At 52.6% G+C, this 23,390-nt stretch overlaps 5 protein-coding genes across 5 annotated transcripts; 3 read left to right on the top strand and 2 right to left on the bottom strand.

The window, feature by feature from the left end:
* Positions 1 to 1,981: 1,981 nt before the first annotated feature.
* On the top strand, positions 1,982 to 3,682 carry SMAC4_08107 (uncharacterized protein; the record flags this gene model as incomplete). The annotated part of the gene is made up of 1 exon (XM_066090747.1): positions 1,982 to 3,682. The coding sequence occupies one exon, from the start codon at positions 1,982 to 1,984 to the stop codon at positions 3,680 to 3,682; it is 1,701 nt and encodes a 566-aa protein (XP_065946890.1).
* Positions 3,683 to 5,263: 1,581 nt separating this feature from the next.
* SMAC4_08106 (uncharacterized protein) lies at positions 5,264 to 8,362 on the bottom strand. The gene is made up of 3 exons (XM_066090746.1): positions 7,427 to 8,362; positions 7,069 to 7,369; positions 5,264 to 6,942 (listed from the first exon to the last, which is right to left on the bottom strand). Exons 1-3 carry the CDS (start codon positions 7,760 to 7,762, stop codon positions 5,717 to 5,719), a joined length of 1,863 nt encoding a protein of 620 aa, XP_065946891.1. The 5' UTR covers positions 7,763 to 8,362; the 3' UTR covers positions 5,264 to 5,716.
* A 3,152-nt stretch (positions 8,363 to 11,514) lies between these two features.
* Positions 11,515 to 15,742, bottom strand: SMAC4_08105 (uncharacterized protein; the record flags this gene model as incomplete). Its single annotated transcript, XM_003347165.2, has 4 exons — positions 14,689 to 15,742; positions 13,400 to 14,557; positions 13,243 to 13,335; positions 11,515 to 13,184 (listed from the first exon to the last, which is right to left on the bottom strand). The coding sequence occupies exons 1-4, from the start codon at positions 15,263 to 15,265 to the stop codon at positions 11,515 to 11,517; spliced, it is 3,498 nt and encodes a 1,165-aa protein (XP_003347213.1). The 5' UTR covers positions 15,266 to 15,742.
* An 86-nt stretch (positions 15,743 to 15,828) lies between these two features.
* Positions 15,829 to 17,070, top strand: SMAC4_08104 (uncharacterized protein). The gene is made up of 2 exons (XM_003347164.2): positions 15,829 to 16,365; positions 16,434 to 17,070. Exons 1-2 carry the CDS (start codon positions 15,993 to 15,995, stop codon positions 16,868 to 16,870), a joined length of 810 nt encoding a protein of 269 aa, XP_003347212.1. The 5' UTR covers positions 15,829 to 15,992; the 3' UTR covers positions 16,871 to 17,070.
* A 264-nt stretch (positions 17,071 to 17,334) lies between these two features.
* Positions 17,335 to 18,311, top strand: SMAC4_12854 (uncharacterized protein; the record flags this gene model as incomplete). Its single annotated transcript, XM_066091110.1, has 2 exons — positions 17,335 to 17,477; positions 17,558 to 18,311. 2 exons carry the CDS (start codon positions 17,335 to 17,337, stop codon positions 18,309 to 18,311), a joined length of 897 nt encoding a protein of 298 aa, XP_065946892.1.
* Between the last annotated feature and the right edge of the window lie 5,079 nt (positions 18,312 to 23,390).

Here is a 23,390-nt window from a genome sequence, read left to right on the forward strand (position 1 = left end):
GTAATATTGGCGACATCAGATTTCGGGGTCCATGTTGTGCTTCCTTCTCCAGGTATGTATCCTGCCCTGCTGCCCTGGGAGGCATGGGGAGCCTCGAGACTTTATTTGCCCTTTATTTACATGCGAGAGACGTGAGCTCTGCCGATCAGCCCTTTTCATCTCCTCCATTGCAGCCCAACCAACCCTCTGCATATCAATGGAAAAAGGGGTCCAAATCCGCGTGCTGTGACAGGTTTCCGCGGCCACAAAACCGGACAGTGCTGACACCAATGGTTCCCGTGCTGTGCCGTGATGGTTCCCGAACGGCCCAAAACTCCCCCACAATTGACCCTGTCATTCAGTGGGAGTGGAAGCCCCGCCGTTGGCAGGCCGGTGCCAGTGGATATCAGATTGGGATGCAGCGATCCCGTCATCACGCTCTGGTGAAGCATCGTCGAGAGATGACTGGTTCTTTTCTTGCTGGAGAGCATTCTGGATTCGGCTTAGCTTGGGTCGAATCCGGAGCATTTGCGACGGCTGCGAGGAAAACTGGATGGGACAGGCCTCACCTGGCATCAACCCTCCTCTCGGTGATCGTACCTTGGGGAGCCCGGCCAGGGTTCAAACTCGTCAACGGGAGGAATGGATGGGGGTAGAGCAAACGGCTTGGGCGGGGATAACACACAACCCAGCAGTGAGGTAAAAATAAAATTCTGACGCGAGAAATAACGTCGTTTCAGGCTCGCTCTAGCGGCTCTAGTGACATTGGCTTCCTTTTCTGTTCTCTGCCAGGCAGGTCCATTACACCCGGATGCGGCCTCTCGACCGATTCTGTCGTTTTATTTTTCACCATCAGTACCCTCTTTTCGGTCCCATTCCGCCGCTCTCCCACCCGTTCATCTTTGGACGCGATAGAAGGTACATAGCTTCCGCTTCGGTCCCCTGTCACATCAGTCACGTCCATCCGATCTTGACTAGTGTTGACTCCCCATTCCTCCGTCATCCGCCCACTCACTACTGCCCACTATTTCCAACTGGTTTTTATTCAGGGTACTGTAGAGCTGGGTGCCCGGTGTAGTGGTATTCGGACTGCAGTGTAATACAGCTCGGGCTGTTTCTGCTCCGCGTCCTTGATCCGATTATCTGCCTGTGGCCTCCAGGTACCGGCGTACCTAGTACTAGGCGGTCGTGTTTTGGAAGGAGTTTTTTTTTTCTCCTCCTCCCCCCCATCGATCTCCAATTCCCGCCATCTCCAAGCCTCAACTCGCTCCATCCCGCATCTGCAGGTCAATGAGGTGCAGCTGTTACTAGTACAGTAACGATAGCTGCCATCCAAGAACGGGAAAGTGCGAAGAACCGGCGGATCGGAACCTGGAAAAGACATTGGGTGGAATAAGGCAGGGACGATAGTGGAGGAGCAACCGAAGAAAAAAAGGGTCTGAAGTTCAGCCAAGGAAGGACCAAGGAAGTACCAACTCTCCAACTTGGGAGGTGCCGCCAACTGAACCACATTCCCAATCCAACCTGGAAGGTTCCCCAGGACGCCAGGTAGGCACGCCTTCCTTCCCTTTCCCTTTCCCTCTCTTCTCTTTTTGTCGACGGTCTTCAGTAGTACTTCGCGGGCCGAGATATTCCCCTCGATCCAAGACAACCGAAGCAAGACAAGGTCTTTGTTCGACATCCAATCTTATATATCCTCCCAAGGTACCATCATTGCTCCCCAACATGGACTTGATCATCCCTCGCCGTGGATTGGGATTTCCTTTGGTCGATCCTTGATCTTGCCCGCGCACACCATCAGGTCCATCGTCTGTCATCCTTGTCATCCTTCACTGTCTCACGGTCTCACCTCTCACCTGCCGTACCAGGCTGACCAGGCCGAACAGCCCGACCACACAAACAAGCATACCACCGCCTCGTCAACCCTTCTAAGCCATCCAGGTCCCTTCGACCAACTCGCGGCGCCAGTAAACCGATACGGCCAACAGCATCTTCTCCCACCATGGAAAGCCCATCCCCATCCGCCCCATCCGTCCCTGACGAGAGGGAAGTTCAACGCGCCGCCCTTGTCGGTCACCGCCAGCGCCTAACCGATGCCTTGGCGCTTGCTCCCTATGATCTCATCCTTTACTTGGAGCGGGCTGTCGTTTATTCTGACCTGGCATATCCCGATCTTGCTGCCGGCGATGCGTACCGCGCCCTCCTTCTGACCGACGAAGTCCTTAACGAGGGGTTCGAATATCACGAACAAGCCAAGGAATCTCTTGAGGCCCACTCAACCGAGCCTTGTCCCAAAGTCCTCAACCATGGCGATCTTCTTGTCAACATGAAGAACATGGCCGACGGCGACGAAGTCGAAGGATCCGAGCCGTACCGTCAACTGGCTATCACAGCTTCTGTTCGTTGCTTCCAGATTCTATCACTGAGCCTTCTATTGTGTGGTTGTCTAGCGAGCGCGTCCGACTTTGTTGAAAAAGGTCTCAAGATTCTTCCGGAAAACAAGGAGCTTCTAGAGATCAAGGGATATACCGAGCAGGTTGCCAGGCGGCGGTTGCGCTTGAAGCCCGACGACCCGATCGATTTCCATGATCTTCCTGACGTCGGGGTTGTGCGCCGCGAGATCTACCCCTGGAACACATACGAGCCGGATCGCTTCTCGGAGGAGTCACTGTCATTCTTGAACGGTCAGCTCGAAACCATGGCGCCCAAGTGCGCCGTAAAGGTTTCGTGCCTACCCGTTCTCCTCGAGGGAGAGAGCAACACCGACGAATACGAGATTATCCCAACCTGCAACCAGCTGGGCCTCTTTGCGCAGGAAGATATTGCTCCTGGCGAGGCTGTCTTGAAGGAGTACTCGTTGCTGACGGCGAACAACCGCCACAAGGAATCCACATGTGATGCCTGCGGTACTGAGCTACCACCACTCAAAGTTCAGACAGAAGCAGTCAGCTGCCCGGAATGCTATGATACCGTCTTCTGCGACGAGTTCTGTTTCGAAAAGGCCCAGGAAGAGTATCACCCGGCGGTTTGCGACAAGGACGTCGACTCGATTGCGAAGGACCCCGAGGCCAAGGACGTTGCCGAATCCCTATACCTCCTCCTCTTGGCTCGCCTGCTCGCAATGTCAAACCATCAGGAGGTCCATCCTCTGGAGCTGAAGGAGATCAAGTACATCTGGGGAGACTTTGTTCCTACCCAGCTGAACGACATTGATTTGTCGATCAACGCCGGCCCACCGCCCGAGTGGACCTTGCCGTTCTCCTTCAAGTATAACATTGAGATCCCTCTTCACATTCTTGAGAAGATGGACATCGACATCTTCGAGACGCTCCCTCAACACGACCTATGGGTCTTTAACACAGCGTACAGCAAGTTCCGTGGCACTGCGTCTGCCCGCAAGGGCTTGCGTGACGGTCGTCCCGAAGTAGCGGCTGTTCATCCCTTCTGGTGCTTGGCCAACCACGACTGCGATCCCAATGTGACTTGGGAATGGGGTGGTCGGATGACTTTGTTCGCTCGGGAGACTCGCGTTGTCGGCAACCGGCCAGGCGGCATCAAGGCGGGCGAGGAGATCTTGAACCACTACTGCGACGTCGATTTGCCTGTCAAGGACCGAAGGGAATGGGCCCAAGGAGCGCTGGGCGGTTGGTGTATGTGCAAGAGGTGTCGCGATGAAGCTGCCGCAACGAACGGTAGCGATTAGGAAAAGAGAGGTTGTGCTGTGGTGGAGAATACCTCTGAGTAAACCTACGCACAGTTGGAAAAAAAAAAAAAAGAGAATGGAACTTACCCCTTTTGGTATGATTGGGCGGAAGCAGGGAAGAAATTTGGTGGTGGATTTGACTTGTTTGTTGGAGCCAGAGGCTGCCTAGGGAAAAGAAAAAAAAGTGTAGTGAGAAGAAGTCTGGCTACATCAGACATACCATGGTATGCTGCGCGGCGATATCCTCAAATGTTTTGGCAGGTGGTGCTTGGTCTATACTCCCTTCTTCGTTGATTTTTTGTTCTTGATGTTTTTCTAGAACTTTTTTTATACAGGACCCTTCAGCAAGCACACGGAATATGCTGGTCACTTTAACAGATTTGGGTTGTTGTTTACACCGGGGAAATCGCATTGAATCATGAACAGTTGAAACACTAGTGAGCATCGGGCAGTTCCAGTGGCCAAGTATATTTGGTCCTCCCCTCCCGTGCTCTCAGAGACTGGCGGCGGCCGGCATCTGGGGATCAAGATCAGAGTGCCTAATCCCTCACCTTGGATACCCAGGTGGATCATCAACGGTGTGTGCATCTCACCTTAGTAGCTCACCTTATCCCTGAACACCCCCAACATCGACAAGATGGACGCGGCGGATAATCCGCAACTGTTGATTTGTAAAGCAATATCTACTTATTTCTCCGATGATATCATTTAAAAAATCATCCACGGTAAATACGAGATAGTGAAGCACCGTACCAGGCGAGGGGATTTCAGGCCCAACAGGCCGCCCCATCCTTGAAGTAGAAGACCTCCGCGTTGTCTCCTCGACGATTCCGTTTTCAAGGGTATAACAATCATCTAGGCCCTACCAACATCCAATATTTCCTAACCATTCAATTACCTCAAGCTCTAACAAACAATTGAGGGTCAAGTAATTGTTAAAATTTCTAGCGAACGTCGGATCGCGGTACATGGCCAAACCCACCTCCCATGGTCACGCATGGCAAAGGTAACGAGCGAAATACCGTAAGATGGTGATTCGACACGGAACGTGGCCGAGCACCTATAGAGACCTCAAAAAGGGAAAGGCTGTGACAGACAGTCAGTCACCCACCTGTGCCTCGCCCTTTCTCCATCATAGGTAGCATTCCTTCCTTGTCGATGAAAGCCTCATTGTAAACCGCAAACGGCTTTTGCGATTTAACAGTATGGGATGGCATCAGGGTGTTGTACTGATGAGTGCTTTCACCAAAAGACTGTGAATAAAGTTAACTGCGCTTTTTACGCAATTGGAATTCTACGACATGCCTCGTCGCTGGGTTATGCATACATAGGTAGAAAGGTAGTCACGGCGCTTCATATACCTTTCTTTACCGTCTAATCTTGCGAAACTATACGGTATTTCGACTCTTTTCAGTCAGCCTCTCTCCTCAGATAGCACCACAACGACTACTACAGCTAGCTCATTCATTGAACATTAACCTCAACCAAGCGGGAAGGAAGAAGGTCAAAAGAAGCCCCCTATCTTGGTTCAACCCCCCCCCCCCCTTTTTTTTTTTTTTTTTTTTTTTTTTTTTTTTTTTTTTCAACAACAGATACGAGCGAGTGTGCAAAGAGGGGAAGAGGTATCTTTTGCGCATAAAGCGACCGGAAAAAGGCAATAGTAAACTATATTTACAACCAACGAAACAAGCGTAGGTCTCTTTCTTTTCCCGCTTCTGAATGTCTTCGCAGTGCATATCCACGCTTGGGTGTTTTGGAAAGATAACATCCACATAGACTCGGAATCAGACGAGACAAATGGCCTTACTTGAGTTCCTTCTCTTTCTACCTTCCTTCGACCGATACAGACGGCGCAACACGCAACCCCACATATGAGATAGAAACATAACCTGGCACGCAATCAATCAATCAATCAATCAATCATTTTCCCCTCACACATACAAGAAAAAGAAAATACAGTTCAGTTCCAAGCAACCAACACGCCTATCAGCCTTTAAACGCCCGCCCGTTCCACCCTGCCGTCGAATTCAATGACTAGTTAATGCGAGGAAGAACAGGATAAAGAGGCTTCTCCGGTGCCGAAGGACCCGCCGCCGTCGGCATATTCGGGCTCTTCATCTGCTGTTGCTGGCTCCGCTGCTGCTGGTTGCGATCCGACGACTCGAGCACCATGGGGTCGATCCTGCTAGTATCGTCCTCATCAAAGTCCTGCCTTTCCAGACGGGCACGGATGCCCTGGCGAAGGTACTCGATGACGCGCATGTGCTGGAGCCAGTCGTCGTAGGTCTCGGGCCCATTGACGTCGCCTTCCGACTCCTCCGATGGCGAACTGGCCGTGGTAGCCTGCTCGCTGGCCTTGGGGGTGGGCGCACGGTCTTCCGCATCGGCGGCGCGGCGCGCGCTCTGAAGGACGCCGCCCGAGAGACGACGCTCATTGTGGGTGAAGTTGGAGCCCAGACCCGAGGTCGAGGGGTAGGGGAGGCCTGGCCGGCTGGGGAGAGTCGGGTAAGAGACCGAGGGGGTGGAGCTGTGGCGCGTGGTGGGAGACAGGCTGGTGGAAGAGGTGCTTGGTGAGTGGCCCGAGGTGTACGACATGTTGCTAGGAGTAGGCGTAACAGCAGGGGTGCCAGCCGAGTGAGGAGAAGCAGCGCTAAGCGGCGAGGCGAGGGACGCGCCAGGATACGGGTCGATGTTCGGGCGAGTGGCATATGTAGGCGAGTGATGGCGCATCTCAACAGCGGTGTTCTCGTAGACAGTCGCTTGCATCTGCTCGAGGAAGTGGTCCATTTGCTGGAGGTCCTCCTTGGTGCGAAGGTTGGGCATGGGCGGGAGGTAATAGTGCTGAGTGAGCGGATGATGGGCGCTGGCCATGCCGAGAGTGTGAGGAGGCTGAGCCATGTACTCAGTCGCCAGACCTCCAGAGTGAAGGCCCAAGGGAGCATGGAGAGGCATCAGAGCGCGGCCAACCGACTCATAGGAGGCAGGGTTGATTTGGCGGCGCTTGACACTGCCAAAGAAGTCATTCAGGTCATCAAACTGACGCTTCCGAGCATCGAAAGGAGCAGCCTGGTGGCCAGTAGCGAAATCGTTACGCTGGCCGCCCATGGGCTGGGCTGGGTAGTACATGGGGGCGTGGTAGGGCTGGGATGCTGGGTACTGTGCGTGGTAGTAACTAGCCTGACCATTCTGATGGGGCTGGCCAAAAGGGGCTTGGTTAGTACCGCGCATATGGCCATTGTGATCATAGAAACCGGAGGGAGCTAGAGGCGAATTAGCCTCAAAGAGCATACAAGGGCGGCCCAGCGTGAGGCCGAACAGAAGACAACTGGTCTCACAGATTGCTTATTCCGAGAGACCGAATCGGAGGGAGGTGGTTATATACATACCCTTGTGAACTGGAGCCTGAGCTCTGTACGCGCCATTCATGCCACCGTTCTGGTCCTGGGGAGACCTGCCCACCAGAACCGAGTCGTCGGCATGAGTCTTGACATGCTTCTTGAGATCCTGAGGGCGCTTGAAGCACTTGCCGCAGAAATCGCACTTGTGCGGCTTTAGGGGAACGTGAACACGGACATGCGAAGTGATGTGGTCGCGCTTCACCGTGGTGGTGCGGCACGAGTTCCACTGGCATGTGAGGTTCAGGTTGTTGGTGCTCTTGCGACCAACATGCTTCTCGCAAATGTGTTCCTGATTCTTTCGTGTTAGAGTATTTCCACATATGAGTCTTCATGGTGTTTGACATACGTAGAGCACCTCGGCGCTAGCGAAACGCTCATTGCACTCAGCCCACCGGCAGACAAGGCTCTCATCTTGAGCAGCAGCAGCAGGGGCTGAAGAGTTGCTGGCGGTGGTGGGAGTAGTAGAGGGGGCGGGAGTGGTGTCGTTGGATGCAGAGTTGGAAGAGCTGGATGAAGCCTGCTGAGTGGCATTGGCAGCATTTCCGTTGGCGGGAGCGGCAGGGGCCGTGGTGGGAGTGGCAGCGGTAGCAGGCGCCGGTGTAGGCGTTGTTTGGGCCGGAGCCGGGGCCGCCGCATTGTTGCCGTTGACGGCGCCGTTTTCCTGGGCCGGTGTGGACGACATGGTTGCTGCTGTGTGACCGAAACGGGGTGTATAAGTGATAAGTGTCTTGGTACTGATCAGGTACCGAGTACTCTGATGTGACTGGACGAAACGGAGATCAGGTTATCCCGAGGTCCCGATTTCACCGAGTTTGGTGATCGATCGTTTTCAGTGGTCGGTCCGGGTGCGCTTGGGCGAGGTTGGACGAGGAGCGTCAAAACGCGACAATGTGCTACACTGTCGGCCGGGCGCGTGATAGTTGACAGCCGTCCGAGTCGAGATGCTGACAGTGACAGCCAGACGAGGGGACTGGGACTTGTTCGGTAGGTGTTCAAGGACGAGACCCCACCAAGAAAAGCCAAGAAAAAATTGCCGGCGACTCCAATGGGAAGATGGCTTGGGTGGAAGGTGCTGATATGCGTTCCGTATCAGGGTCGGTTATCGGTGCCTGCCTGGACCTGCAGTGGTATGCAAGTTTCAATCGGGTGTTGGGCGCGCAGAAAGAATCGCCAAAACGCTCCGGTCGTCTGTTAGAAGTTGCAAGAGGAAAAAAGCCCCAACAAACAAAAAGTCCTGATAGATTTTAAGTTGTTTGCAGAGGGAAAACACGTTGGATCAACAGCGGGCCTTCACTGTCTTTATTATGGCCTTGCTCCTTGGCGGTGCTGGGCGAAAAGACTTGGCAGACTCTCTTGGCGGTCGCGGGCTCGGACGCCAAGCCTGCTCAGCCCGTCTAATTGGACGATACGACCACGCCCGATCCGGCATAGGTACCCTCTGTTTGTGGTGTAATGTGGCGTGCTGTCGTCGGTGCTGAAAAGGGTTCTGGGGCGGACAGGGCGCAGTGGGGTGGGACCGCCAAAAGATCGCCCTGCGCACGCTCTCCAGCTCCAGCCAGCTGGACCATAGGGAAACACGCCGCTTCAAAACACTAACAGCACGACATAGCTGCCAAGATCTGCCAAGTCCGTGCCAAGGCTTGGCATTGCAGAAAACAGCTTGGCGACCCTCCACAGTCTCGTCTCCCCTCATTGCCCCCTTGGTGAAAGTGGTCACACTTGTCCGTTGACTCTTCACTCTTGCGGCTGTCGCCCGTCTCGGTTCAGCGCCATCCTGTTTCTCCTGCTTTTGGGACTTGCTTTGAGTACTTGTCTTCGCTTGAGCTGACAGGTTTCTCGAATGCCCCTCTGGGCTTGTTGGACGTTTAGCCGATCCCATGACCGATATCAAGCAAGAAGTCCCTTTTGTGTTCTGTGCCGTCATTGAGCGTGCATGTGCTTGTGGACTCTCTTCCCCATCGCGAGCGTTCCCTACCTTGGGTGCTGTCTGTCTGTCCGCTAACAGCTTACGTAAATTGCGGCCATTGAGCCATGGTCGGTTGTTGGCTCGCGTGATTGGCCACCCCCGTCTTGGAAATTTTGTCGTCTTCCCCATTCACCACCCCATTGACCCATTTCCCCCCCTCCATCACGGCCAGGAGTACGGGGTAAAAGTCATCCGCACATGAGGGCGGTGGGCACTCTTTGGCTGCAATGGGAAAGGTCCGGCGGCCTGTCATGACCGGTTGACGCCGGGTGAGGATGCCTGATTGTGTAGTTTCCGCCTTTGCGGACTGAAAGCCGCCGAGTTTGTTCCGCAATCCACTGCCGTCGGACGGGACCAATTGCCCGATGGTTGATTAGGTTGACCTCAGATGGCTTTCTCACAAGAGGCAGAAGAAAGATGAAGTTTGGAGAAGAAACATGAACACAGTCGGTGTTATTCGATTGGCACAATAACAGACAGTGACAATGACATATCCCGTCAGAAGCCAAGAGATCATGCAGAGTGCTGCCAAGGGAGCCAAGGGCTTGGACATTCTTGGTGTTCTTGGTCTTTACTTGGCTGACTTGGTATCTCTCGGCAACCACGATATGTGCGATGCAGGAGGGACGGATTGACACATGTTTTCAATGTCGAGACAACGCGTTGACAAGCTTCAGCCTTTGGTTTAATAACGAAATGGCCAAAAACCGGTCCAGCCCACGCGGAAACTCAAAAAGGAACATTCGGCTGTCAACAAGGGCCGGACTGAGATCAGGATCATGCCAAGCGCTGCCATCGGCCAAGGTTTCTTAAAACAACTCCGGATCACCCTACCATGATTCCAGCGCTAATCTCCCACGGCTCCGGGCCTCTTGTAGCGACTCGACGCCGGAGACGGTAGACACGTGCTCACCCCGACCACCGTCCACCACAACCCCGAACATGAGGCAATCCCAGCGCCTGTCAAGCTTGGACAAAGGTCCGTGGTCTGGATCCTTCACCGGTGGATTCGGTACCGCTGCGTACCCATCCGCCAGCGGAGCCTCCACCGGCGGCGCCTCTCCTCAACGAGCCAAGTTCGCTCTCGGTTTCCATCACACTCTTGCTCGGATATCGTTTGGTCTTTACGATGAAACAGCATCCTATCCTGTCTTCTTATCATCGATGTATAACGATGACTGCTCGGTTACGTTAAGCCCAGAAATGAATATATATGCAGTGCGTTTTGAGCAGTTGAGCAATGTTCAGTTGCAACCGGAACTGCAAAGAGAAACGGTTCTTCAACCCTCTCTAGGTATCGTACATACAGTACCCTCCAAGCCACTCCCGTCACTATCTGGCCATCTTTAATTTGACATCACATCAAGCTTCTTACCAAACGGGGCCCCTCCCGGCAGAAGACATCTTGGCGCCCAGCCTCCCATTGCGACACCAGAACACTTCTGGAAGAAGAAAGGGAACGAGCGCAAAGCGGATGACAGCGCAAGCAATTGTCAGTCGAGAATAAACTCTTGGCTTTTTGCTTGTGTGATTGTTGTTGTGTGCTTGTGTCACTGCTCCGCTCATATCATCCGAACTCCCCGCTGCCGCTGAATGACGCTGTTGGTAGTTGGTACCGTACCGCGCAATCGATGTGATTCATTCAAGGATTCGAAGATTCGACCCGTCTGCACGCTGCCCAGGAATACCAAGAGCTTCCAAGCGGCCAAGAATTCCAAGAGTTCAAGACAACCAAGGAAGGCTATCCAAGATATTTCGAGAATACCAAGAAGTGCCAAGAATTACCAAGAAAACCAAGAGGACCAAGAGGACCAAGAAGGACACGCCCAAGAATACTAAGAGAAACCAAGGACGAGCTGCTCTGAGGCGCAGCCTTACTTGGCAATTGGCCAAAGGGTATGTACACTATAGTGAAGAGAAACTGAAAGGGGTGTATGTAAGTCGGAATCGATCGATCGGTGACGGAAGCGGTAATTGCGGAAGGACACAATGAAAGAAGCGCGTGGATAGTGTTCGTTATCACTACACTCTTGATCATCCTACATCTATATGAGCGCGCGGTAACTTGGAGGTAGGCCGGTACTCTGTTGGCTGGGTGACTATGGCATCTTGTTCATCTGTCATCGGGGAGTTCATGAGAAACTGAGGTCCATGTTGGCTTATATCAAGAAAATCCGAGAGAGAAGCGTGGACGACGGTAAGTGAACAAGGGAAAAGTCTTGGTTCAGATGCTAAGATTGTCATGTAGGTCCTTTTGATATACGTTACATACACGGACTACCAAATGATAACTAAGACCATTCCCTAGATCATCAAAACCAATTCGCTGCAGTGTAGATATCACCCAACGACCCCTTTATGCTAGCCCCGTTTTACCCTTTCTCCCTTCACTCCAGTCTCCGTCTCTCCCCTGCCTCTCCCTTTTCTCCTTTCCCCCCATCCTTCGGGTCCCCCCATCTCCCCGCCATCTACCGATACCTCAACTCCGGATTGGCCCTAAAGTTACACTTGCACCTGCACTCCGGCACCGGACACTCCTGATGCCTAGCAAACCACTCCCTCGCATGATCCAGATGCAGTACATGTTCGCACTGCAAACAGAAAGTCGGAAACCTCGCTGCCCTCTTGTTGGTCGCGTCCGCTGCCATCTGATGAGGATCGTGACCGCCGTGATGAAGACTTCCCATCATGCCTCCATGCCCTCCTCCTCCTCCTCCAGCTGTACCCGGTCCACCTCCTCCATGTCCTCCTCTCCCCGAGACTTCTTTGCCCCCTGAACCCGGTAAACCGCTGCGCGGCATGCCAACGATTTCGAGACAGACTACGCACCGCGGCAGGTGGCGCTTGCAGTTCGGACAAGAGATGCCCGCTTGCACCATTTTTTCTGTAAAGGGGTTCTTGCTGCTTTGCACACCGGCGGCCGCCGGCGGGAGCTGCAGGGCGTCGGGCAGAGGTGGCGGGGGAGGGATGGGGATCTTGGGTGTGGTGCTTCCTCCACCTGAGGTTCCCGATGTTGGTTGTTGTTGTTGTTGTTGTTGCTGTGCTGCTGCGACTGCGGCCGCCGCGGCTTGAGCTTGAGCTTGTTGAGCAGCAGCATGTTGGACCATGAAGGTTGGTATAGGGGATGCGTTGCCAGGCAAGTGGCTGTTGGGGTTGGAGCCATTGGAGGAGCTGTTGTTGTGGGTGTGCAGACTCGTCGAGGCGTCGCAGTAGACGCAGCGCAGGGCGATTTGGCGACCGGGAGGCCGGAGGGTCGGGCGGCCCTGGTGCTTGCTCCGCTTGGTTGACTCGACATCGAACTTGGCTCGGAGGAAGAATGCGTGGTGCCGTTGGAGGTAGGCGCGGTAGGCGGTGCGGAAGGCCGCGGCGCGCACGTCGTCGATGTAGCGCGGTGAGCAGATGGAGAGCGCCAGCGTGGCGGTCTGGAAGTCGCCGAACTTGGACACGTAACGGGCGAGGATGTCAACGAGAGGGTCGGTGATACCGGTCAGCACAATGCCTTCAACGTTGCCCGCCTCCATGGCTGCTTCGGTCTCGGCACGGAGCCAGGCGGTGAGGGCATCATCGGGGAGATAGCGCACGGCGACGTAAACGCGGTCTCGAAGAGGGAGAGAGCGTTGGTTGGCGATGGTCAGCCAGTCACCCGTGGCGATGATGGAGGAGATTGCGCGCAGGTAAGGGTCGGTTTTGGAGGCCACGCGTTCGTCAAAGTCGAGGGCTTCCTTGACAGCGTTGTTCTTGCTCTTTCTGTCCCCGGACTCTTGCGTGACGTTTCCTACGAGCTGTAGTGCGAGAGAGACAAAGAGGAGCTCAGGATGATCGGTGCTGGCTTGTTTGAGCACTTGCACAGCGCCCTTGGTATCGCCCCTGAACAGAGCTTGGGCAGCCGCCATGGTGTGCCATACTGATGCGTCTTTGCTCAGGTTGGATACGGATTGACCATCGATCAAATCCGCGTCATAGTTTCGGCCCCATTTGCACATCTCTAGACACATCTCGCGATGTTGGGGACGCTTCGTATCGACACCGTCAAACTTTGGGAGGCCCAGTTTCTTGTTGATGGCGTTCAAGCAACGCTCCCAACCAGCTTGGTCAGGGGAATGTGAGTGGTCCGATAGTCTTGCTTGAGGTTTACTCCCTAAGTCCGTGTCAGAATAATGATGACCAAGTCGTAGGAGTAGTGGATCAGCATTTACCAAGATCGCCTGTCCACAATGTGTACACTCCCATGTAGCTCAGATCGAGAGGATGAGACATCATTCCGCCATCTGAAGCTGCTTCGTCGGCTCCTGTTACATACCAGACTCTGTTAGAGACTAACCAACGTTGGCCTGGGGCTGAGAATGACTTTACCTGTAATCCAAGCCCACATATCCTTAAGCCATGGGTCATCGGCTACGATCTGCTGATTTCTCCTATAGTTGAAAAGATAGCCCTCCTTTGCACGGAAGATGACGGTATGATCGAGAATAACTTGTGCCTCTCTAGGGAAGTTGCTTCGGTCCATGAGTTTCATTAGCAAGTTCTCATGCCGCTCCAGCTGTCCTAACGGTTCGCCTCGCGTGTTCAAACCGTTTGGTGATCGTTCTCCAACCGTCATCCTCAGGGCGGCCAACTTCTCAGCTATCGGCGCGGTTGTAGAATATCCTTCGGGAAACTTCAAGTTGCTGATTCTATTAAAGCCGTCTGGTCCTATGAGGTCAGTGTAAACATCCGACTGCATGGCGTCTTCAACGACTGCAGTTAGGTTTGCCTTGTCTGGTCCGAATAGCCGCTTGTTTGCCAAGGCCTTCTCGGTCAAAAAGGGCCCTAGGATTTCCTGGGTCTGGGGGATCTCGAAGTCCATGGTTTGATGATAAGATATCCTTTCTAAAAGATTGAGATTGTGAGTGTTTTCTCCGGGGAGCCAAGGGTAGGGTTGATCCTCAGGTGGTTCTTTACCTTCTAATCCTCGGTGGGGTGGTTGCCAAGGGATGAGCTTAAATGGATACTCGGACGTAAATGACGGTTTCTCCAATACATCGAAATTGCCATTGTTCCGGAGGACAAGCATTCTGGCCTGGGCAATGGGTGAAGGCATGGTAATCCAGTCAAAGGATACGATTTTCTCGTGCTTGTGGCGGGCCGGGTCCAGATAGAAAGGATCCATCTCATACGATCTGGCCACCTCGAGTAGCTCCGGGCTATTCTCATACTGGTTACTAGGTTCCACGCATTCGTGTCTCGTGTCCAAGATTCGGAGCTGGCCGGCCCGCGATAGCACGCCTAGCATGCCAGGCTTGTCTCGACAAAAACGAATGGAGCGAATGTAGGAGGTGTTAGTGTCTTGGGCCGGATCCTGACTAAGGACGCGCACCGCTTTTTCCAGACGCAAGGCTCCGCCCCAGGGCAAGTCGTCTTCCTTGACTGCGTCCATGTACGAAGGCCTTGCAATCTGGCGGTTGGTTGCACGTCGGTCCCAAACCATAACACCCGGCTGGTCCAAGGCCGAGGAGGCAAAGTAGTTCTGGTCTGCGTAGTCAATAGCAAGGTTGTTGCAACATTTGGTGGGGAAATGAACGACTGAGCCGTGACTTTGTTCTGGAAACCATGTCAGCTCACACTTTTCGAAAGGCTGGCTTGAACTTGAACTGTGAGGCTACCTCGTAAATCATGTATCCGGAGACCCTGCCCCTTGATCCCGGCGACGAGAACATTAGGGTTGTCCTCGAAGAACCTGACGCTGGAGACTGACACGCTGGGCTCGAGACGATCTATGGGATCGGTAAAGGGTACAACACTGCTGAAGCCATGGGCATTGGTATCCATGGTCGACAGCCGGTTGACGTCCCAGATGTAGAGGCAATTGTCACTTCTCACTCTGTCCAGGGCAACAGCAAGCTTGCCGGCGGTATTAAAGGCGACAGCTTGACAGGTGCGGGACATCTTGAGGTTGAGATCCAAGACTGCGTTGGAGTTGTCGTCAACGCGCAAGATATTGACGACGCCGGTCGAGGTGCCAACAGCGACCAGACCGGGTACGGAGGGAGACCAGTCAAAGGTGGTAAGAGGAGGTAGTTCGTCATATTTGCCGAGCTTCCTTGAGTCGAATTGGCCTTTGTTTGCGAAGCCTGTTGGCTCATGGAGCTGCACGACGTGATGTTGAAGGTTGATATGAAGAAACAGGTCTCGCCCCGCGTTCGGGGACCACCTGATGAGACCCGGCTCCGGGCGATCCATGCTGGCGAGTTACTGTGATGTCGTTGTCCTGGTTCCAGTAGTCCGGGTTATGGAGTTACGTGATCGGGTGAGAATATGTGTGATGGCCCCTTATTCGATACCGCGGCTTCAACTGAAGGGCTTACAGCGACAAGCCGTAGATTTGTGAAAGAAGTGTAATGGTGAAGTTGAACAGTTGTGAGTGTTCATCCGAATGCTCCTAGCGCTCCTTCCCAGCCAGATGACCCTGGTTGCACGTGGTTCATGAATCCAAAGGAGAGAAAGGCATAAACAGTCAAAACCGTGTTCATGACATTTTGTAGGAGTGAAGATAATGATAAAATAACCGTCTGGCCTACAGCATCATTGTGTGGTTGCTGGAGTTAGACACACTTTGTTAGAGGAAGGCCAAGACACGCACGCTGTTGGTTGGAATGGAGTCAGTTCACGGGAGTTGGCGATGCCATTCTTATGTAACCCTAACCCGGAGCTAGCGCTGTCACTGCAATTGTGAATGGCGACCCCTGCAGGCCGATTGCAGGGGTCCAGCTCCTTGCTCCATTCTTTCAGCAGAAGTCTCCATTTATTTTTTTCCAATTGAAGAGCCACGACGAACATCGCGACAACCACCAAAGCACCTGAATTCGCATTACCCCCTATCAGATTGCACCAACCACGAACACAGTCACCCAAGAGGTTATTACACTCTCCGAAGTCAACCCATCTCCTATTCCAGCACACCGCGACAATGGGCAAGCGATCGTTCGAAGAGGCCGAGGGCGCGGACGTCAATGGATACGAGGGACAGAACGAAAACAAGAGCCAGAACCAGCACCAGCACCAGCACAAACCCAGAAACCCCCACAACAGATTCAACCCCAAGAACATTGCAAAGCGTCAAAAGACCACCCAGAAGATCAACGATGGCAACCTTGGTCAAATCAAGAAGCGTGTCAGAGCGATCGAACGCCTTCTCGAACACAAGAACGAAAAGTTGCCTGCCAATGTCCGGAATGACCTCCAGCGCGAACTGCAAGCCCACAAGCAGAGGATTTACGACGAGAGCGACAAGAGGCTGAGGAGCAAGATGATTAGCAAGTACCACATGGTCAGATTCTTCGGTATGTTGTTCCCCTCCTCGTCACACAGGAAAGCCTGTCGCATTTCTAACCCAGAATGTCACGAACAGAGCGCAAGAAGGCGGAGCGCCTCGCAAAGCAACTGAAGAGGCAACTCAATGAAACCGAAGACGAAGCCGAAATCGCCAGGTTAAAAGCCGACCTCCACATTGCCGAAGTCGACCTCGACTATGCTCTCTACCATCCCCACATGGAGACCTACATCAGCTTGTACCCCAAGTCCAAGGACGAAGCCACAGAGAAGGACGAGAAGGGCTCAGCCGCACACCACCTCCACTCATCAAGACCCCCAATGTGGACCACTATCGAAAAGGCCCGCGAGGAGGGTAAGAAGGCTCTGGAGAAGATTCGCGACAGGCGGCCGGAACGCGATCTCTCACTCGAGAAACCTGCGTCCAAGAAGACCGCCAAGAAGGATTCGTCACAGAACGAGGAGGAGAAGGAGGAGAGCGAGAGCGAAGATGGAGGTTTCTTCGAAGAACACTAGAATATCTGCCATATTGTCCCTGCTTATGGACCCGTTCAAGACGATTCGATACCTGGCCTCCGAAGGCTGGTCTAAATTATGATACCCATTTACGATTACCGCAATCATGCATTCAGCCCATCACTTCCCTGCATGAGTTCGTTCCGATCTGTTACACAATCCAGGAATAACCTAGGGAGTGGCTGGCAACCCTTGTTTGTTTCCAACTCGGAACTTCAGCACCATCCTGACTATATTTATGGTCACCGAGAAACTCGCCGAAAAGGCACCCCGACAGCTCGCCGCGCTCCTGTTGTGTTCTGCAGAGGGTAGACACTAGTGTTTGATGTAACGGATCCTCGAGGCTGCCGAATTTCTCCCCCTTTTTGTTCCCTATAAGATGATTCCACCCGTGTGCTTTACAATGTTGTTTGTTGAAGAGTTATTCAAGCCAGTCTTGTCGTCTACCTCAGTTGTTAGACAGCATGAAGCAAGTCCTAGTCATGCTTTTGGCCCTCGCGGCTACATCTCTTGCCGAATATGCCACCCCAATCTCGACTACCGGATATGTACACAGTCATCCAAACTGCACAACGACGGTCTTCACTACCATTACTCCAAAGCCAAGGCAATTAACCCATCTCTGGTGTCCATTTTCTCTATGGCCTTTTTCTAGTCAATATGGCTAACTTGTTCCGACGCATCCAGCATTCAAACAGCTTTCACGACGTCTACAATAACCATCACTATTACGAATACACTTCCCATCACTGGCAAGTCAACAAGCATTGACTCGTCCACCCGCAGCCAACTGCGACGGGAACATAGCCACTCAGATCTCCCAAGCCGTTCTTTGACATCAGCCAAAATTCCATACCCAACCACCAACAACACCATTTCAACCTCCTACAACACAACCACCCATCCCCATCACACCTCCTTCCCTTGCCATACAAAGATTATCAAAACCATCATTTCCCCCTCCACAATAACAACCACCTCAACCCTCACCGTCACCACAACCCTAACCCCTTCATCCTCCTGCACCCCCGGCGTCTGCGGCACCTACACCTTTACCCCCTGCCCCTCTGCTCCCCTAGGTGATTGCCTCTGCGGTCTTGATCCCGACGGTCAAGTCTTCTGCTCGCTAGACGACTGGTGTCAGAACGAGATCGGCTGCGACACCAACGCCGAGTGTTTGACCCCCGAGGGATTGCAGACGGGGGAAGGGTTTAGATGTCTGGTGGGCAGTTGCTGTGATAATGAAGTGGTAGATGATGGACAGGGTGGAGGGAGTGTGGTGAAGAAGAAGGGAAAGTGCGTTAAGGAGAAGGGGGCGGTTTGTTTGAATGAGGCTGTGGCTGTCCAGGGGGTGTTGAGGTTGAGACGGGTTTCTAGAGTGGTGAAAATCGCGGCTGCAGATGGAGGAGGGAAAGGGAGGAGTAATGGTGGGAGATGTTGAGGAGTTCTTGTGGTCATGGGAAGCATGAAAAGCAAAGTGTTTTCTCGTGAGACAAAAGTTACGATTCTTATACACAAGGTATCACACATCGTTCGCGCCAAAACAAAAACGTCCTTTCACCCCCCAAAAAGCCTAAACCCAAAACTCTGGTTTTCAAAATCCCAATCATTTCCCCAATCGAATGGGGAAAAAATAATTGCAAAAAGCTAAGTCACCCAGGTCCGAGTCGAATTCGAGACCAGCTGCGACCTTACGAAAACTGTACCTTGGGATACCAACGCACCCGGCAATGTTGTCATCAACTGGAACCGCTGCGCCATATAGACGTAGTCTTGGGTTTGGGTCCCCGTTGTGGCAGATAGGTCAGATACGGGACCTTATATGGTCGCTTGCAAGCTGCAGCCCCGGCTTCCAGTGGAATTGGGTGGACGGGACGGGAAGACCCGAAGGGTAAGTGCCGTCTCGTTGTCCGATCTTTGGTGAGGAATGGGCAACCCGGCGGTGGCAGGAACGGTAGCAGGTAGGTAGGTAGAGCAGCAAGCACGGCAGTGGCAGGTACCTGCCCTGGTTCTATAAATACGCAGTCTACACCTTGGAGATTTAACTGGAAGGGAGAGTCATACTCTTTTCTGTGCTATGTTTTCTACCTTCACTGTTTAAAGCACCGATGCGTCTTCCAACTGCTGCATATACTGCTTCAGCCCCCGCTTCCCTTCTTTCCCTTCTTCCCCTTCCTATAGGTAACCCCCGACCATCACACATACACACCATTCTTCATCACAACTCATCCATACTCCACCCATCATTCCCAATCTGTCATTCTCTGAAAGCCATCATCTCCATCTCCTCCATTGCACTCTGGTCCTACTTCAGAACCACCTTGCAAACCCGACCCTCGACTTCGGTAACTCTCGAGCGGGTTCAAAGAACACCACAGCCACCGGCGTCACAATGGGAGCAGAGATCTCTACCATCTTCGACGCTGTTCGAGCAGAAGCACGACCTGTTGGCGTGAGCGCACGTCTTCATCTTGGTGGTGTTTGGAAGATAGGGTTTGTTGTAATTTGTTGGGTTTGTTGAAGGTGAGGTTGCTTTCTGCTTGATACCTGATGCTTGACGGCTGATGGTTGTGTGTGGATGTGCTTGATAGATGCTGATGCTGGAGTGGAATATGATGGGATATATCGGGCAGTCCTTAGCTTTACATCTCTTCCTCTTCCTATTTGAGTCCTCTTTGACTCTAAAGGGAAGGCGCGGGCTGTCGGGCATTGTTCTCTTTCCGCGTCATTGTCACCTCATTCCTTGGGAACAGGCATAACGACGAGAGGTGAGTTGGTTGGCTAGCCGTTTGGTATGGGGCGAGGAGCGTGTATCAATGCTGTTGATTGTTGTTCTTTGTAGCCAACATCGTCAATCCTATTTGTGTCGAGATCAGATTTACTCTTTCGGTGCCGATTGGTGGTTTGGGGGTGTTTGTTGTTTTCTCATCTCTCAAAGTCCGTGGGGGTTAACATTTACATTTACCCCAAGGATTCAGCATATTTCCTCAGTTAAAGATGGCATTATGGAGGATGCCAGTTCAAGGGCTCCATCGAGCGACATAATCTTACGTGGGGGTTGAAATTCACACTATGCACCAAGGGCTCAGCATACTTGCCCGGTTAAGAGCCTACGGACAACATCAAACGTGTTGGAATGTGTCAAACGAACGATGATGGAATTCTCTCTGGCTACCTCCGCCGATTTCTCTTCTTTTGGCTTGGGTCTACCAACATGAAGTCATTGTTGGCAACTTGGACTTGACAATGCTTAACGAACGAAAAATTCCCACGATCCAGAGCCATTCGGTCCCAGTCCATCCATCTACTTAAAGAAGTCCTCCAACAAATCTTCTTTTGTCATCCAGACAGATATCACCACCAAACCCCGGTGTTCAGCACCTAAGTCCCATAGACAAAGCCCTAGTGTCCATCCTCCAGATCAGCATAAACTCCCCAGTCCGATCTCTGACTGACTGCACAGAAAAGCTTCGTTAACCCCGAGCCCTCTCCCACCTCCGAGTTCCCAGTAGAGCCGGCTCCCAGGACGGTTAGAGCCCAAGTGTGGAAGCCACTCCAACGAAGCCTTATCTCAGGGCCCTTAGTTGGTCTGACAATCCCAGGAACCGAGGCAGTCAGAACAATACTTCTCATCCAGCGGGATCCATGCCTTGCAAGAGCAGGTTTGGCAGGCGCATGTATGATCCGCAGGGTTTTTGCCAAATTACACGCCCTTGCTTCCAGTGTTGTCGCTATGGGTAGACGTCATTTTCCTACTATCTTCGGGAGGGCGTATTGAAAGGGTGGTTGGGGTGTGTTTGTGCTTTTCTTTGAGTTGGACGCCTTTGGCTGTGCGTAGGGATATTGACCTGAGGTTGTACTTGGGGGTCTGACTCGCGCCAATATGTCTCTTTACTGTGTGTCTTAATAGAGGCGAGGATGTCGTTATGTCAGATTGAAATGGTGGATGTGATCGTGGCCTCAGGTTACTTTTATACCTTTTGGCTTGGTCATGAGGAGATAGATGCGATGTCTACCGGTCTCCGTCTTTTCTACTGTTGGCCAACTTGTTGGGGTTTACCGGTGAATGTAAATAGAAACAGAGTAACGCGGTTGTCCCACTGCTGGAGTATGAGCGTAAAAGGTGGGTTCATAAGGTACTGATGTTAGCTTTATGGTCACTCCTGGCGGACTCTTTTGTCTTGGATTGTCGGGTCACTTTCCACTTTCTACCGGTTTACCTCCCTACCTCTATTGTTCTGTTGGTAGTCGGGGAGCGCCTAAAGTACTTTGTTCTTTGGCTACCATTCCTTGTGTTTGAAAATCGCCTTTCAGAGTTCGCGGCTAACAAACTCTTTATTGTGTCCGGTTTGGATTCAACCGGCGCGCGTGTCCTAAGCTCACCAATGCGTTAGGCTTGCCGGTTCACGAGTGTGAAAACACATCAAAGGGTATTCAGTACGCTATTCTTTATTGTGTGTATCAGCCGTGGGAAATGACCGCAAACCCTACCTTTTGCAGACCGGCATGTAGGTAACATGTCTTTCCAGGCACCAGACTATCACTCCTGACAGAATCATCGAAGTATATCATCAAATAGTCATGGGAAGCGTTTGCACTTGTTACAGAAACATCCAATGGACCTCCGGTGACATTCTTCGTGCGCCACATCATCTCAGCGTCGTGAGACGGTTTCTGGATAGGAACCAATGGCAGTTAATGGGAGTCAACTGGAGTTGATGAAAAGCAACGAGGAGCAAAACAATGAGCAATATTGCAGGCAATGCAAGCGAGTAATTACCGAGGTAGGAAACAAACCTGAGGGAAAGAAAGAGACAAAGACAAGCCTGGGGCGCATCACCCCTTACCCTTACACGCACACGGCATTTTCAAACTCTTGGTCATAACTTCCCGCGAACTGCCAATTTTTCTTCATACCCAGTCAAATTGGTTTCTCCCTATAAACTTCTCTCCTGGAGTTACTTCATGGTACGAAACTGATTCCCGGCGATATACCACAGCTGAGTGGGTGCATTTGCAGCACCCTTCAGTTGCAACGTATAGAAAATCCGGCTGAGTTACCCAAATGTTTGGGGGAACTTCAAGGTAGGAGGTTGGGATATGGTCTATTTTTCATCTTCGAACTTGCTTTTGGCAATATCAGCATCGAATGTCAATTAATTATCGAGTGTCCCGAGAATTCAACAGATGCCGGGTGCGTGTACGGTGAAAAGGGTGCCGGGATCATGCTCTTTCGTGGATGTGAGTTTCCGACGTAACGTGCCGGCCTCTCAGACGCCGGGAGCCCCCGCGTGGTTGATGTCAGCGCTGGTCTCGGTGGCCCGTAAGGAATACCCTCTACGCCGACCTACACGACCAGCCAGAGAAAACGCAAAGCGGACATGATAAGCAGCGAGGAGAACCGAGATGACCCGAACGATCTCACTTCTCCATACGCCTAACACAAAGGCCATAAAGGTTGGAACGTTCAAACCCAATCGGATGCAGGTGAAGGGGGCCTTGGAGCTGCTCAGGGACTCCGTCAAGTGGTTCGAAGGCGTATCCCCAAGGGAGTTTTTTGTTATTTCGGCCTACAGGCCGAATGTAGAGTATGGCAACATGCTCTTGAAGCAAGGCTTCCAGCAACAAAAATTCATGCCGCCCATACAGACTACCAATTCCTCCCAAGGCCGAGAGGGCTCGATCTCGGTAGTCATTACGTATCGGTACCAAGGCCGGCCTCATCCCCGGTTTCATCTCGGACTGTCTTATCAGTCTCCGTCACGGGCTGTGGCCGAGCCAAGCACAATGGTTTTTGAGTCAGAACAGCACCGCCAGCAGATATTGCGGAAGCCGGGGCGGAGAGAAGTTCCTTGGGCTCGGGGATGGGGGTTGTAGTGCTGTTGAGGTTGAGACCTTTTGGTGGTCCCTTGCGGAAGTCGTCGCAACACTTGCCAGCGGTTCTTCAACTTCGAATGATACGACTCGCTGGTCCTTCCGCCCCTTCTTCTCGAGGTTGTGGGACTTGTATATGGTGTGAGATTGGTGAAGAGAACCGCCAATCGAGTTTCTCTTGGGCATGGCGAAAAGCGATAGACCTCAGAGCGTACTTAACTTTCCGCTAATCCAAAATCTCATAGCGGCACTCAGCCTGAGCGGCTCGCATGATCCTTAAGAGTATCAGATGTGCTTTTGGCAGCTCTTTGCTTGTTCGGCGGTTCTCTGCTGGTAATAGCGAGGAACACCCAGGTGGCGTGAAACCTCTTTGAATCTCAACTTTGAGGCGCTGGGTCGATCGACGAGCGAAGCTCTTACCGATGGGGCTATTGACTTGTCCACTGGCGGCATGATGCTCATTTATGAGTATCGCTCAGTAATGTCGGGTTTAAGGGATTCGCCCACTGGGCGATTCGATTACAAGTGTTGGGCCGCGTTTACGCTATGGGCAACACATGATTTACACTGGCAATAGGCCTCGGTTTGCCCTCGGATCAATGGTTTTGGTGGACAGTTAGGGCATTGCTCTTAATTTTGTATGCTA

Source organism: Sordaria macrospora, chromosome 4, assembly GCF_033870435.1.
Source record: "Sordaria macrospora chromosome 4, complete sequence".
Taxonomy (NCBI): domain Eukaryota; kingdom Fungi; phylum Ascomycota; class Sordariomycetes; order Sordariales; family Sordariaceae; genus Sordaria; species Sordaria macrospora.

Bases quoted from the DNA above. Each gene is read 5' to 3' on its own strand.
- SMAC4_08104 (XM_003347164.2), top strand. From the start codon at position 15,993: ATGGGCAAGCGATCGTTCGAAGAGGCCGAGGGCGCGGACGTCAATGGA. The intron at 16,366-16,433 runs GTATGTTGTTCC...TGTCACGAACAG, and splicing joins CCACATGGTCAGATTCTTCG to AGCGCAAGAAGGCGGAGCGC.
- SMAC4_08106 (XM_066090746.1), bottom strand. From the start codon at position 7,762: ATGTCGTCCACACCGGCCCAGGAAAACGGCGCCGTCAACGGCAACAAT. The intron at 7,370-7,426 runs GTATGTCAAACA...CGAAAGAATCAG, and splicing joins CTAGCGCCGAGGTGCTCTAC to GAACACATTTGCGAGAAGCA. The intron at 6,943-7,068 runs GTATGTATATAA...ATTCGCCTCTAG, and splicing joins TCAGGCTCCAGTTCACAAGG to CTCCCTCCGGTTTCTATGAT.